We start from the raw sequence: 13,224 nt of genomic DNA, 5'->3' as shown, positions 1-13,224 counted from the left end.
ATGCTCTGCAGTCACTAAGCAGAAAATTACTTACCACAGAAACTGGAAGTCATGGTATTTCATGATGTCAGTTGCAGAACTTATATGAATTTCATGACAAAAAACAATACAGAACAGAGTCAAAGGAAAATAACTAGTAAGTCCCAAGATGCAGCCCTCTTTTTTGAAATGCATTTAAAATGCACAGAATACTTTATCCTTGTTAATCAGTAGGTTTTACAGAAATTTTTATTTTTCACTTGGTATTTTTCCCCAAAGTGGACATTTACACTGAGTAAATGACTGTCAATATTGGCACACATCAATAGTCCTTAATACAAGAAATGTTCAAGCAAGGTAGAACTGTAGCAGCAAAAGGAGTTTTGTGAGAGGGGACCTGGAATATGTTTTATTGCATTCTTACATGCTCTTTTGAAGGTAGAGATAAGCTCACCCTATTTGTGCTTTCAAACATTTGGAAATTGGGTACCAATGTAAACATGCTACACAAACTGCACTAATGTGGCTCTAACTCCTATTTCATTAGAAAGTTGATTCATAAAACAATGGATTGACTGGGATGAAGGGGCAAATTCTTATTTCAAACAGCAACAGGTCCTTTGTTGCTGATGCCATCTCTATTCTTTTCTATGCTTTCATTTTCTATTCTATGCTTTGATCTTCTGCTGCTGCATTACAGATGAATGAACAACTGAACAATAACTTAGACATCTCTTTCAGCGTGTTGTGTAGAGCTGCTAATGCTTTCTGAAATATGTAATTCACAAGAGCTTTGGTATTCAGAGACTAATGTTGAATGTGAGCAAACAGTTCCATAACTTTCAAAAAATGTTTGATATGTTTAAATGGATTTTTAACCATTCAGTAAGCTGAAGTTTAATTTATTTTCCACTGAAGTAATTCAATTTTTTAAAAAGCCTCATATTGTAAAGTCACACAGAGGTGAATCTGCCAGTAATGGCACATAGCATAATGTAGCATTTTCATTCTATTTTTTCTCCAAGGCTTCTGAAGACCTTTTGATCTTTCTTCCAAACCAGTGTACTGTCCTCCTACTCACTGACCTAGTTGAAGTATCACTTCCAGAAGCATGAAAACAGACAACACTAAGTATTTTCCTCAGATTGTCTTTCAGTGCTGATACTACTCCTCTTCCAAATCATTATGGTACATGTTTACTAGATTCTTTTAAAATGATGAATAACTGTAGAAAGCCTGTGTTTTAATTCACACTCATATAAGCACAATGGGAAGAAAAAAATTTAAGAGCATATTTTCCCCTCCATGTATGCTTATATTCTGATCAAAACACCATTTGGCTAAAACCCAAAACCTTAATAGAAGATTTAACATTAACAGTTACAGTAAATTCAGCGAAACATAGCCACTTACCTGTTCGAAACTATTCTTCTGAAATTCTTCAAATCCGAAAATATCCAGTACTCCAATTTCAAATACCTGGTCACTGTGAAAAAAATAAAAATTACAGATAATAAGAATTCAGGCAAGTGAATAATGTACCTGTTGTTTCTGACAAAAGTATTTGTTCTAGGATCAAAGCAGGCTGTATTTCAAAAACATGGTACAAAATACACAAGCAGACCACATATACAACTGAATCAAAATTCTACCCACCAACCAACTGTAATGAACATAAATAAAAAAGCAGCGTTCAGGATTGTTTTAGCAGCCACTTTAAAAACTGTATTTGTAACAGAACAAAAAAAATCTTAGCTTCTTTAAAGTCCAGTTTCTAAAGGTATAGGTATCCGTTTGCTCAGATAAGAGTTTAAAAATTGCTTGGTTGCACTCAGTTACCCCTTCCAGTCATTTCTTTGACAGCCAGAACTGCTCCTACTAAAGGTATTTCAAGGGAAACTTGTTAAGCCAAAGTCCTCTCTGTGCCAGCATCAAGTAGTGGCTGCGAGCTCAGGCTGCACAAGCGGTTATATCTCTCAGGGGAAAGAACAGTCAGAATTCGCGCATGAAGACGACAGATGTTTCCTCTCTGAATATATATAAAAAAATACCTGTTGGCAATGCATCTAATTTCTCATGTGCCACTGCTTGCTTTCAGGAAAGGGCTTTTATTTTGGCCCAGTGGAAGGATAAGGGCAGGGCAGTCATCTAGGACTGGGACAGCAGAAATGAGAAAGGGACAGAGGTGTTATTATTCTGTACTTACTTGGGACTAAGTCATCGTAAACCTGATCTGGAGAAAAAACCAAGTTCACTATGGGGAGCAAAATCCATGTTTTGGGATAACCTGTTGCCTGCTTTGGAATGATTTGAGAACTAGATATGAAAGTTCTGAGCTCACTGAGGCTGGTGTTTTCTTTATTTTCTTCACAGTATCATTAGACAGAGAACAGAAAAAGAGGGTTACAGTCAAAGATTTGTTGCAGTTTGCCTATGTGAATGTAGTGGGACTTTCTCCAGAGTGAAATGATCTGCCAGCAGGATGAAAGACTTTGCACTATAGCCAATAGCTATCTGGAATAGGAAAATCATTCAGCTTCCTGAGAAAGGAGATGGACACTTTCTAAAGCAGATGGGTTTTCCCTTCTCTTTGCCAACATAATTTGTAAATGCATACAAATAATATCACAGCCTGCTGTTTCTGAAATCTACTTTTCATTCCACATTTTTCCTCCATGTTCCCTCTATGTCGAAATCTATGTGTATAGCAGGATATAGACGTAAGGGAGAAAAAGGTGATCCACTGTTGAAGTACTTTATTATAGTTCTGTTACAGTCATTGTAAACACTGCCATTTAATTAGGAAAGGATCCAACACTGAAAATAAATTCCCATATAACAAACAAAAAAAAGTAAAATCATAAAAAACAAGCTAGGAAAAACGATCCTCAGGGACAAGGAGACCCTTCTTCAGAAATCACAGCCAAGAAGTTTGTCTTCATTTCTAAGGCATACTGGTTCAATGCACTACAGATAGCCACAAGACTGGCTACATGCGTAAATGTCAGGCATAGAGAGCTGCATAATAAATCTAACCTAGAATGACTTTGTTGGGTAGGAGAGGTTATCGTGAGGTCGATTAGCCTCCGAGGGAATTTCTACAACAAGAAGCATAAAGATATATCACCAACTCCATCTCCGGCAATGAGTGCAATTTAAACTGTATTTTAAAATGTAAGCCCCATTTTCAAATGTTCCTGATTAGAGATGGGTGTACGTTCCTTGTCACAGCATGTTTTCAACAAAACCAATCCATTTCTGTGGAGAAGAATGAGACATTTTAAAAACAAACTCACTCAGACCAATATTGAAAAGCCAGAATTATTATGTTATTTAAACAAGTTTTGGGGAAAAAAAGTAGTTTGGAATTTCAGAATACTTAGTAAGTTCTCATTCTTATTTTTTTACCATTCATCTATAGCCTTCCTTATAGGAAGGCAAAACATGAACTGCTATGTAATATTGCACAGCAGCTGAAATATTACATTATATTTCACAGTTATTAAGAGCTACTTAACATGGATGAACAGCTTATCCCTTCGTTGTCTGATTCAATGAGTAGATTTGAGGCTGGACTGCTTACAACCCAGTTCAGTACCATGACTGTTATTTTGTCAAATTAGTCTCTCTCACTTTCTCTGAAGGAATGTATAAACATTTGCATAAGGAAAAGGCCAAAAAAACTGACTTAATGAATTATTACAAATCAGGCAAAACAGGAACCTGGCCCTAGTTTCTAAAACTCCAGGTTAAAGCCTTAGCAGCCAGCCTATTGCCTACCTCAAATAACATTTCTTATGAAAAACTGTAATATTTCTAAGAAATATCTTGATTTGCTGGAGATGCATTTGTTGACAGGAGAACATGTCATCCCAACTTTTTTTATGAACTCCACTTGATAATCTTGGTGTTGTATTATTAGAAGATGCACACACTACATGAAAAGAGCTGGAGGTTTTACGTAATTAGTATCTTGCCTACGGGCAGGTGTAACAGAACAAGGCTCTGTATCCTCTACAATAGTGACATTTTATTACTACATTGTGGCATCTATGTGCAAAATCTCACCAACCATAATAGTAATTTTCTGTATTAAATTATTGCTCAGGTTTTGAAAACTAAATAGCAAAGACAGCACAACAACAAAATTAAAAGTGTTGTTTTATATGTGGCTACAAATTACTTTGCTTTTTTTCTTTCTTTCTTCTTGTCTTCAGTTTTATACCACTTTTCTTCTCAGAAGGAGGGTCCATATATGTTTTTCTTGGCTAGCTGTCAATCATATTAATTCCAGCAAAATTACTTTCCTTAAATTAATCATAGCAGAGATTCCCAAGGCAAAACAAAGCATGAATGATCCCATGTTTACAAACGAAAGGACATGTCACCAGTGTCTAAAAGAACAAATAATAGAAAAGAGCACTTTCTGTTCTGAAAAATCCCTTTATTTTACTTTATTCTTTTTATGGTTACTAAACATCACTGACACTTTCCCCCATTATGTTTCAGATATTCAATATTAACTACGTATAAATAAAACAGCTACAGTTTTAGTGGGGACTGAGACTTTGATTTCAAGTTTGACGATATTTCCTAGCATAGAAAAACAGCAACTTGCCAATATTTGAAGAACATTTTTATCTCTTAGACCAGTACATAGCTGTGAATAGTTAAAAACAGGTTGTTAACCATAACTCACTTGATTTTTGTGATTTACAGAAGAGCCTTTCGACTGATAATATTTTACAATGTCTCCAGTTTTGCCTTTTTCCTCAGAATGACATCTCTGTAAATGTGTCCTTATAGACTAGAAATACCTTTTGATCTTGTACTCTTAACAACTGCATTATAAAGAAACTACATAAAAATTCTTGGCAACTCCTAAAAACAATACACATACAGAAGACATCCTGTCTGATGATCTACTGTCTTGGCAGACATCTTGCCATTCATCAAGAGATGCTCTCGACCTGTTTGCCATTCCTGGCTCCCTTTACAATACTTCTGACCCATTGCTTCAGACAAATCTATAGGATGTTATTTGATCACTCTTTTTTCATCCCAGATGGTTTTCAGCTCTGAAATCCATAGGGTTCATTCCCATTGTCATTTTTTGTAGTCTGCCTACGTAAAGCAGCAAGGTGAATCTGTTGAGGCAGGATGATCTAATGTGCCTTTTCATCTGCCCCAAATAAAATGTTTCTTGCTCTTCCCCCAACTTCTGCCAGTAACCAGAAGGAACCCAGTAGGCTTATGTCTGATCTGGATAAACTAGAAGTGATACTGATTAATGAGGAAATATTTCTAGGATTAGATAAAGTATATAACCTAGCCTTCAAATGAGGACCCTCAGAATCCTAATTAAGACTCCCTCAGTTCTCCCAGGGGGACAGATTACACCCATTGTCACAAATACGATTCTTGAAGAGAACAGGCTGAATACTCCCAGTAGGCTATGTTCTTAATCTCAAACAATTACTAAACCAAACTAGTTTCCAAGACTTTTGAAAGTGCTTTTTCTGGTATTTAAGATTCTGAGATTTTTGCTGAGACAGCGTCATTGCCACATCTCTCAGCCATCTTGCTCAACAACTGTCATTTTTCTTTTAATATTATCTTACCCAGGTGTGAGTGGTGCAGATAAGAGACAGTGGTTGGACACAGTGGAAAGAAACACTGGCTCCATATCTGACAAACATTTCTTTGAGTGACTTGACAGGTATGGCAGGAAGGGAGAAATATGTTTGCTAATGGACTCCAGATCTATAGCCCTCTCATCAGTAGCATATACTCTTCCCCATCTCTTTAAAGCAAAATTCGTTCTATGCTTTGAAAAACAGCATTGTCTTGTTTAATGAAACACTGGAAATGATCCAGACTGAAGCAGATCTCAATACATGGTATTATGCACCATATGCTTTTAGATGCTTTGTACTGTTTGTTATTTTTAAAGATTTCCCTATCTCCACATATAGAGACAATTCTCATTATGCTGTGCATTCATGTTTTGAACAGGAACTCTCTTTCCGTCCTTCCTGCACTGCCAGCACCTTTCTACTGGGTTCAATAATACATAAATGAATGCTTTAGTTTATGCTCTGTCTTTTTTACTTAAACTGGGAGGATTTCTATTTCAGAATATCTATCTTGTTCTATAAATCAGGTGATGTGTACTAAAAAGTTTGTAAATGAGACTCCTGAGATCCTTCTTTTCCCCAAATAAGTGTTGCCACTGCTACCCTCTGGCAATATCTGAATTTCACTGGAATAAGATTACACGGCCAGAATGCACCAGCTTTCAGAAAATACCTATTTAGAAATATTCTATATGCTCTATTTGAAACAGAAGTCTCCTATGGCTGACTTGCTGATACAGACTGAGGGTATAACTGAATGCTAGCTTTCTTTGCTTGTCGGTAATACAGCAAGCATGTTGGCATTAGCCCCATATTCTGGCCACATAAAAGAGAAACTCTTTGCTAACTAGCTGATAAAACATCATGCCTTCTACTTACTAGCAGGCAGGGAAAACAATATCAAGATGTTCTCAAGCATATATACCTAATTAGCTTGTTTTGCATCAGAAAAGAACACCAGTATTTCACAAGAGTTCACAGACATTCTTAAGTCCCCATAAGCATAAAGTCCTCTTGCAGAATGAGTCATGAGTTCTTAAAACATCATCTTAAGACATTTTATTACTAATATTTGGATCACTAGATCCAACTTTGCCAACATGGAATCAAGCACCTTGAAATGCCACATTTAGGCAATCATGAATGCTCTAGTCTCTTTTATCTACAAAACTGAAAATCAGCATATTTATTTGAATGGAAGTAAAACAGTCGTAAACTTTGAAGAGTTAAGAGTCTTGGGAAGAAGTTCATCCAGACGATTTTTATACTAATAAAATCAGTAGAATAGGAAATAATTATATAAATGAGTGAATATAAATATTAAACTTAAAAAAAAATAAATATAAGCACCTGTAAGAAATTTTAATAGCTTTCTTCTAATCCCATTCTAGAGGCCAATTACAGAAAAACAGTTTCTCCCCAGTGAATTTCTTTGAAACAATATCAAGATGAATAAAGTAATATACCTCAAAGTACCTTGCAACCAGTCCAAACTAGCATCCATGGTTGTAATTTAGTTCTAACTAGACAAAATAGTAAGTAAGTTTTTATGAAGGAGAACAACATTTCTGAAGGGGGATTATCTCACTTAACACTGTCATTAGAACTCTTGCTTTATATTTATTGGATAGTATTATAAAGTGATGTATTTGCTGGATTCTGGCAACACTTTTATTGTCTATACTTCATACCTCTAGAGCTTGGTCTTTGCAGCTTTTCATAGAATCATCTCCCCTTCCCTTAGATCTAATGGCAATCATCACTTTTATTTTGCCTGAAACCAGCCACAAGCTATTTCATGGTAAATATAAATCAATATTAATGACCAAAATTGAGTAGCTTCAGCATAAAAGTTAAACCCAGGTAACTAGTTTCCTCAAAAATGCCAAGATCAAATGTTTCTCTTAGAGTTACTAAGCCAATAAATCTAATTTTATTGCTTCATAAATTCTCACTGAAGTTGGATGGAAGTACAGTTAAGCTACCTCACAATAAAACAAGAGAATCGAGTTAGAAGCCTTATTCCAGGTTTCTGATGAAGGCTTCACCCCATCTGGTAAGTTTCTCACCAGGCAATGAAGTGTGGCTTGAAATGTATCAGCCTTATTTAGCCACATTAGTTAATGTCTTTGGTGGATCTTTATTAAGAGGTTTATTAAAACTGCACCAAACTGGAGGTATAATGACACTAATTGATAGAATTGCTCAGATGTGTATGAAATAAATCTGAACCACAAATCACAGAATCATGAAATGATCTGCATTAATCCAACTTGCATCTTGAACTGTGCTATGCCTTGATTTACTACTACAGCTTATGCAATATGATTAGGCTGGACCAAAAAAAAAAAGAGGGGGGTGGGGGGGGGGTGGGAGAGGTATTTTTTTTATCTTAAGCTGGATAACTCAACTGGGGTTGAAATATCAATGAAGGACAGTCAACTTCATTTTCACTTAGAATAAGCCATTTAGCTTCAAGTTTGGAAAGGGACCTGAGGCTGAATTTGGCCTGCCAAAATTTATTAAGTCTTATCAGCATTGCTAATATATCCTAAGCCAGTTAGCTTCCTCTAGCCAGCCTAAAAGAACTCCCCTTTTTAAAGCACAGGTATAATATAAAACTATTGCAAATTCCTCATTCCTGACAACATCAAACAGCTGTCCTGCTTTAGCTGGGACTTAGAACACCACATAGTCTTCAAGTTACCACACAGGTAGTAATTGTTTCACTGAGAAGTATTTCCACAAGGTAGAAGCCACCTCAGGCACATATGATTGCACTAAAAGGAGACTGCAAGGTAAACAATGTAGAAACAGCTTTGACTTTCATTATTTGAAGATCTTATGATACCTAGAAATTATAGGTTTACCTTACTTAACAACAGAGGTTCACAACACCCTGTTCTGAAAGATTGTGAGATATCAAATTTCAAAACTTCAAAATTACACATTGAAAAATTATTTCAAATAATTTTAATAGATTTTTAATATACTGATTGTAGATTTCTTCCTCAATGACCACTAGAAATGAGCTCACCATAATTAGGAATACCTGAGCTGGATTGCTGTCTGTCACAGACATGCACTGAGCTAAGCCCATGTTCTCTAAGTCCCAGGAATGAATGGGGAAGACTTGAATGTGACCACATGCCACTGTCCTTCCCTGTTATAAACACAGTATTTCAAATTAGGACATGGATTGGAAAGTTGCTCTAGCTTTGTTGTCCAGGTGTAGGCAATTCTAAGGGGCTGCACAATCAGAAACAGACAAGTAAAACCATTCCATGTTACTGGTAAACCTTCTCTTTGCCTCCAGCAAGAAGCTAGGCACTCTGGTGGTACGTATAATGACAGAAAACTTTTGTGTGCAGAAAGCTCTGAGTTACTCAGGCATGCTAGCTTTTCTGTTAGCTACACGTACAGAAATATGATTTATTACTAATTGGTCTACAAATTGGATAGGAATAAAAGTAAGACTGTAAAGTTTTCAAACTCTAAAAGAGGGCACCAGATAAGTATTTGTCCTATGAAGCCAACACAGACAGGATATAATGGAAAAATACTTCCTCTTTTTCTGAATTTCCACATCGGTCATTTGTGGTTTTCCATTTAGCAATAATGCCAAGACATCTTATACTTAACGTTCATAAGAAAGCTCATCTGAGCATGTGAGATGTTGAACCTTGGTTAAGTCACTTGCATATGATCCTCTAATAAGGTCTACTGTCTTAGTTTGCTACTTTGATTCTAGTAAGAGTTCTTTTGTTGTTGTTGTGTTTTGTTTGTTTCTTGTCTGCTCCACTGATGACATTAATTAGCATTCTTTTTTTTCTAAGAAACCATACTGGATAGCAACAGCATTGAATTTAGCAGATGATAACCTAGAGACACCCAGAACATTCTTAGAACATTTAATTCAGTGAAGTTTAAACATTCAATTGAAGGCCTTTGAACAAAATTCTGGTTTTAATACCCTGTGCTAAGGTCATAGTTTTGGAAAGCATATTCTGCACTAAAAAAACACCAAGCAGTTTTCTGCTTATTGAAAGAGTTTGCTTATTCTGCATTTTCAACTCTTAAAAGGCTACTAATTCTAACCACCAATCCAGATTACTGCATTAAGTACCATGTCCCCCTACACGAACAAATAAATAAACAAATATGTTACCGAGGAAATTACTTGAAGGAATGGCCAGTGATTTAAAGATTCAAGCATCACTGCCATGCTATCATAAAATGCTTTAAATGCTGAAATTATGTTTCTTTTACAGATCTGGATTTGAACAGATAATGGCACACCTAATAGTTTGTAATGGCACTCCTACCTGCCAGTCTCATCTTGATTTTGAAGGTAGCAGTTGATTGTGTTGACTAAAAAGCTAAATAAACGACCATATAGAGATTTTGCCAGGAGATCACGGTAAGATTCTGCTATCTCTATAGTGTGCCTCCGTACAATCATGTCTCCTAAAAGAGAAAGCAGAAAATGGAGATGAAAGCATGTTGTAAAGCTTGCCTTAAGTAATTTTAGTTACAATAAATGTAGTTACAGTTACTTCTCCTTTGCCAAACCTATACATGGTGATAGTTTTTTTCTGAAGCCTCCAGTGAAAGATGAAAAGACTGTCAACACTCACAAGATCTTCAGTTTGGAAACATGTACATTTGTACTTTTTTCAATAGAAAAGGGTATGAGTACCATACAGAACTAGCATTTTACTGGAAAGAACTTTTTCAAAACTTTTTTCTTTTTCAGGACACCCCTGTAGACGTGAGTTCTCGTATTAATATCTAATCTGTTATCTTGACAAACTTTTGTAAGATTAATCAAGTTAGGAGTCCATCAGCGTCAGACTGTGGAACTGCTTTGCTCCATATTACAAAGACATTTCTAATTCAGTGGCCCAGTCTGACTTACTGCATGGCAGGTAATCCTATGTACCTCAGGGAAAAAATTTGCAAGACCATACAAGAAATAAGAAACAAAAATTATCTGCTTTTAAAATTCTCAAATCAGAAGGATCAAAATGCCACTAGGTCTGATCTATGAGAATGTAAGCTTGGAAAAGATTACCTTTAAAATACTGAACGTCAGTTGTTAAGGCTGAAGCAAGCTCATCTGGTGAAACCTGCAGCATCCCCGCAACTGAAATGAAAAGAGAATTTCAAGAATGCCTGATTTGTGCTCTACTGTGTTTGGGATTTTTTTATTACAAATTTTCTTATGTAGATGTCATTTTTTAATAGTGAAAGAGCCGACACATTAAAGGAAAGAGTGCTGTCACAGAAGTAATCAAAATTAACAAACACATAAAATTGGGTTACTATAATCAGCATTTTGTGAAGTTTGAACATATCTGTATATTACATTACAGCTTTCTTTCCCCTTTAAAGATTCTCGGGTCTTTCCCCAGGGCTTGGCAGACTTCCTCTCACATTAGAGTTAAGGTATACTACTTATTGACATTCTGTATCCATAAGCCACTTTGAGGAGATTTGTTAGTGACTAAAAGGGCAAACTTCAAAGCAGGGAAACAAGAGACCCTTTTAAGACACAGATTTTGCATGTAAGGAATTCAATTCCATGCAAATTGTTCAGCTGTTGACAAGCAGCGCAAGAGCATTTTAAAAAAAGACTGCACAAAGTGCACTGTACAATTTCTTTTGGCAAATTATACCATTAAATACGACATTAAATTAGATAATTTGCAATACTAGCATTTTATTTCATCCCATAAAAATCTGTAGTTTATAAAACACTGAAGTCAATTGGATAATGCCTTCCCACAGTAACACGAATTTTCAGAGGTCATCTTTTTGGTCTCCCTGGAATTGTGTTTTCATCTGTTGGTGGATCAGTGCAACTGTCCTGCTGAGGGACCAAGTCCTACTGACCTTGTTCCAGTAGCTGCAGGTCTGACACGAATGCTGTCTCAGCGTCTGTCAGAGCCGTAAAGCGAATGTCTCCAAGATGCAGAATTGCTGAGAGAATTACAAACAGGTTCTCCACCTCCTGCACATATTTTATGCAGAATTAAAGATAAAGAAGAGATCTGTTGGGCACACCAGTGAAAGGTGATGCTTTATAAAAATACAAATTCCATTAGTTTGTATCATCAGCATTTGCTACATTAAAAGTATTCATGTGCAAACTATTAACAGGAAATTTGGATTTCAAAATCAAACTGGAACCTATCTAGGACATAAAACAACAAGATTACCTTTTATTTTCTTTTGTTTTAATGTAAATCATATTAACTACTCAGTTAAGAAAGTTTTTCAGAATGTGATAAAAAATACTGAAGTATCTTTAATGGATGCATTATTTCTGCAAGAAATAAACGTATCTTCTCCATAGAGAATTTCCATCAAGACAATTTCTGTATCTGGGAATAGCAAGGTTTGGTTTTTCCTCGCCAACTGCATTCACAAACAAAGTGTCTAGCTCTAAATTGTAACAGGTTCCTGATAGTAAAAGCTGTAGTTAAGGTCTAAAGAAACAAAAGCAATCTCCCTTACCCACACATTCCCCCCATGATTGCATGTTATGTTTTGACACCTCTAAGGCTGTGAAGCAGTTATCTTTAGGGTTAGATTTTTCCTGGCCTCATTTTTACCACCGCAAGAAGAGAACTGATTTCTTGTTTGTTTGGGGTCTTTTTATGTTTTTAAATTCAAGCAAAAAAATGATCCATGAAATATGAACCAAAAATGCTAAGACATGGAAAACATTGTGTGGGTTTGGAAGGTTTTTTTAAGGTCAGTTACCTAACAATGGTGCTCCTTAAAAACTGTAGAACAGGAAACCTGATATCCACTGTAGCATGAGATGGCATTATGCACAGCAAAGTTAATAGATAATTCAGGAAATATTTTTGAAAAATAATATTTGGAACCCGATTCTACTGAAACACTAGAAGTGGCAGTGAGAAGACTCACATACTGGAATTTTCACAATAAGATTAAAAAATACACTACAAATGAAATAGCCAATACATCCCCTTTATTCTCAGGTGACTACAATGAATTCAGAACATACTGAAACCAAGCTTGGATGACTTTTCATTAGTTTGCAAAAGCAACAGGTCAAAACCCCCCAGCTTTTCTTCTTCCTCCTTTCTCTAATAAATACACCCATCATCAGAGGACATTAAAAAAAGCTCACAGTCTTTCTGGGGTACAGACAACAGCGCTTCCAGTGCTGTTTAAGCAAATTTGATTCTCTAAACTACATTTTAAGACAAGAACTTCGATCTCTTACTGTATGAGACAGATGTAAATAGGGCAAGAGCGTATTTTTGTATTACACAGTACTAAAGCTTAAGATTAAAAAAAGCAATATATACAGGCGAAGTCTGAATAAGATAGCTCTTACAATAAAAGAACTGTCATGCTAATACGGCATTCAAACCAGGGTGCTATACCCTGCTTCTTAGGAAGGCCTCTTAGGCAAGATGGAATGGCATACTAGTACAGCATACTTCTTGCTTGTTTGTTAAATTGTTCAGAACTGGTTTGGGGATGACTGTACAGCACTGAATTGCAGCAGGCTGGGACAGCTGTTTATTCTGGTGATTTGCTAAGGCCTCAGGTTTATTTCACGTTCCAG

The 13,224-nt window shown here is 36.0% G+C and overlaps 1 protein-coding gene across 5 annotated transcripts in view; it reads right to left on the bottom strand.

Annotated features, from left to right (window-relative positions):
• MYO16 (myosin XVI) overlaps positions 1-13,224 on the bottom strand; it is a 385,302-nt gene that overhangs the window by 113,447 nt on the left and 258,631 nt on the right. For all 5 annotated transcript variants that reach the window (XM_049834474.1, XM_049834472.1, XM_049834470.1 and 2 more), the window contains exons 18-21: positions 11,511-11,628; positions 10,690-10,761; positions 9,941-10,082; positions 1,393-1,465 (exon numbers count right to left, since the gene is read on the bottom strand). In XM_049834474.1, the coding sequence (XP_049690431.1) occupies positions 1,393-1,465; positions 9,941-10,082; positions 10,690-10,761; positions 11,511-11,628 (405 nt within the window). The remainder of the gene's footprint in view (positions 1-1,392; positions 1,466-9,940; positions 10,083-10,689; positions 10,762-11,510; positions 11,629-13,224) is intronic.

The sequence above is a fragment of the Accipiter gentilis genome, chromosome 31 (genome assembly GCF_929443795.1).
Source record: "Accipiter gentilis chromosome 31, bAccGen1.1, whole genome shotgun sequence".
NCBI lineage: Eukaryota > Metazoa > Chordata > Aves > Accipitriformes > Accipitridae > Astur > Astur gentilis.
Note: the sequence above shows the minus strand (reverse complement) of the source record. Positions and strands in the feature narration are given on the sequence as shown.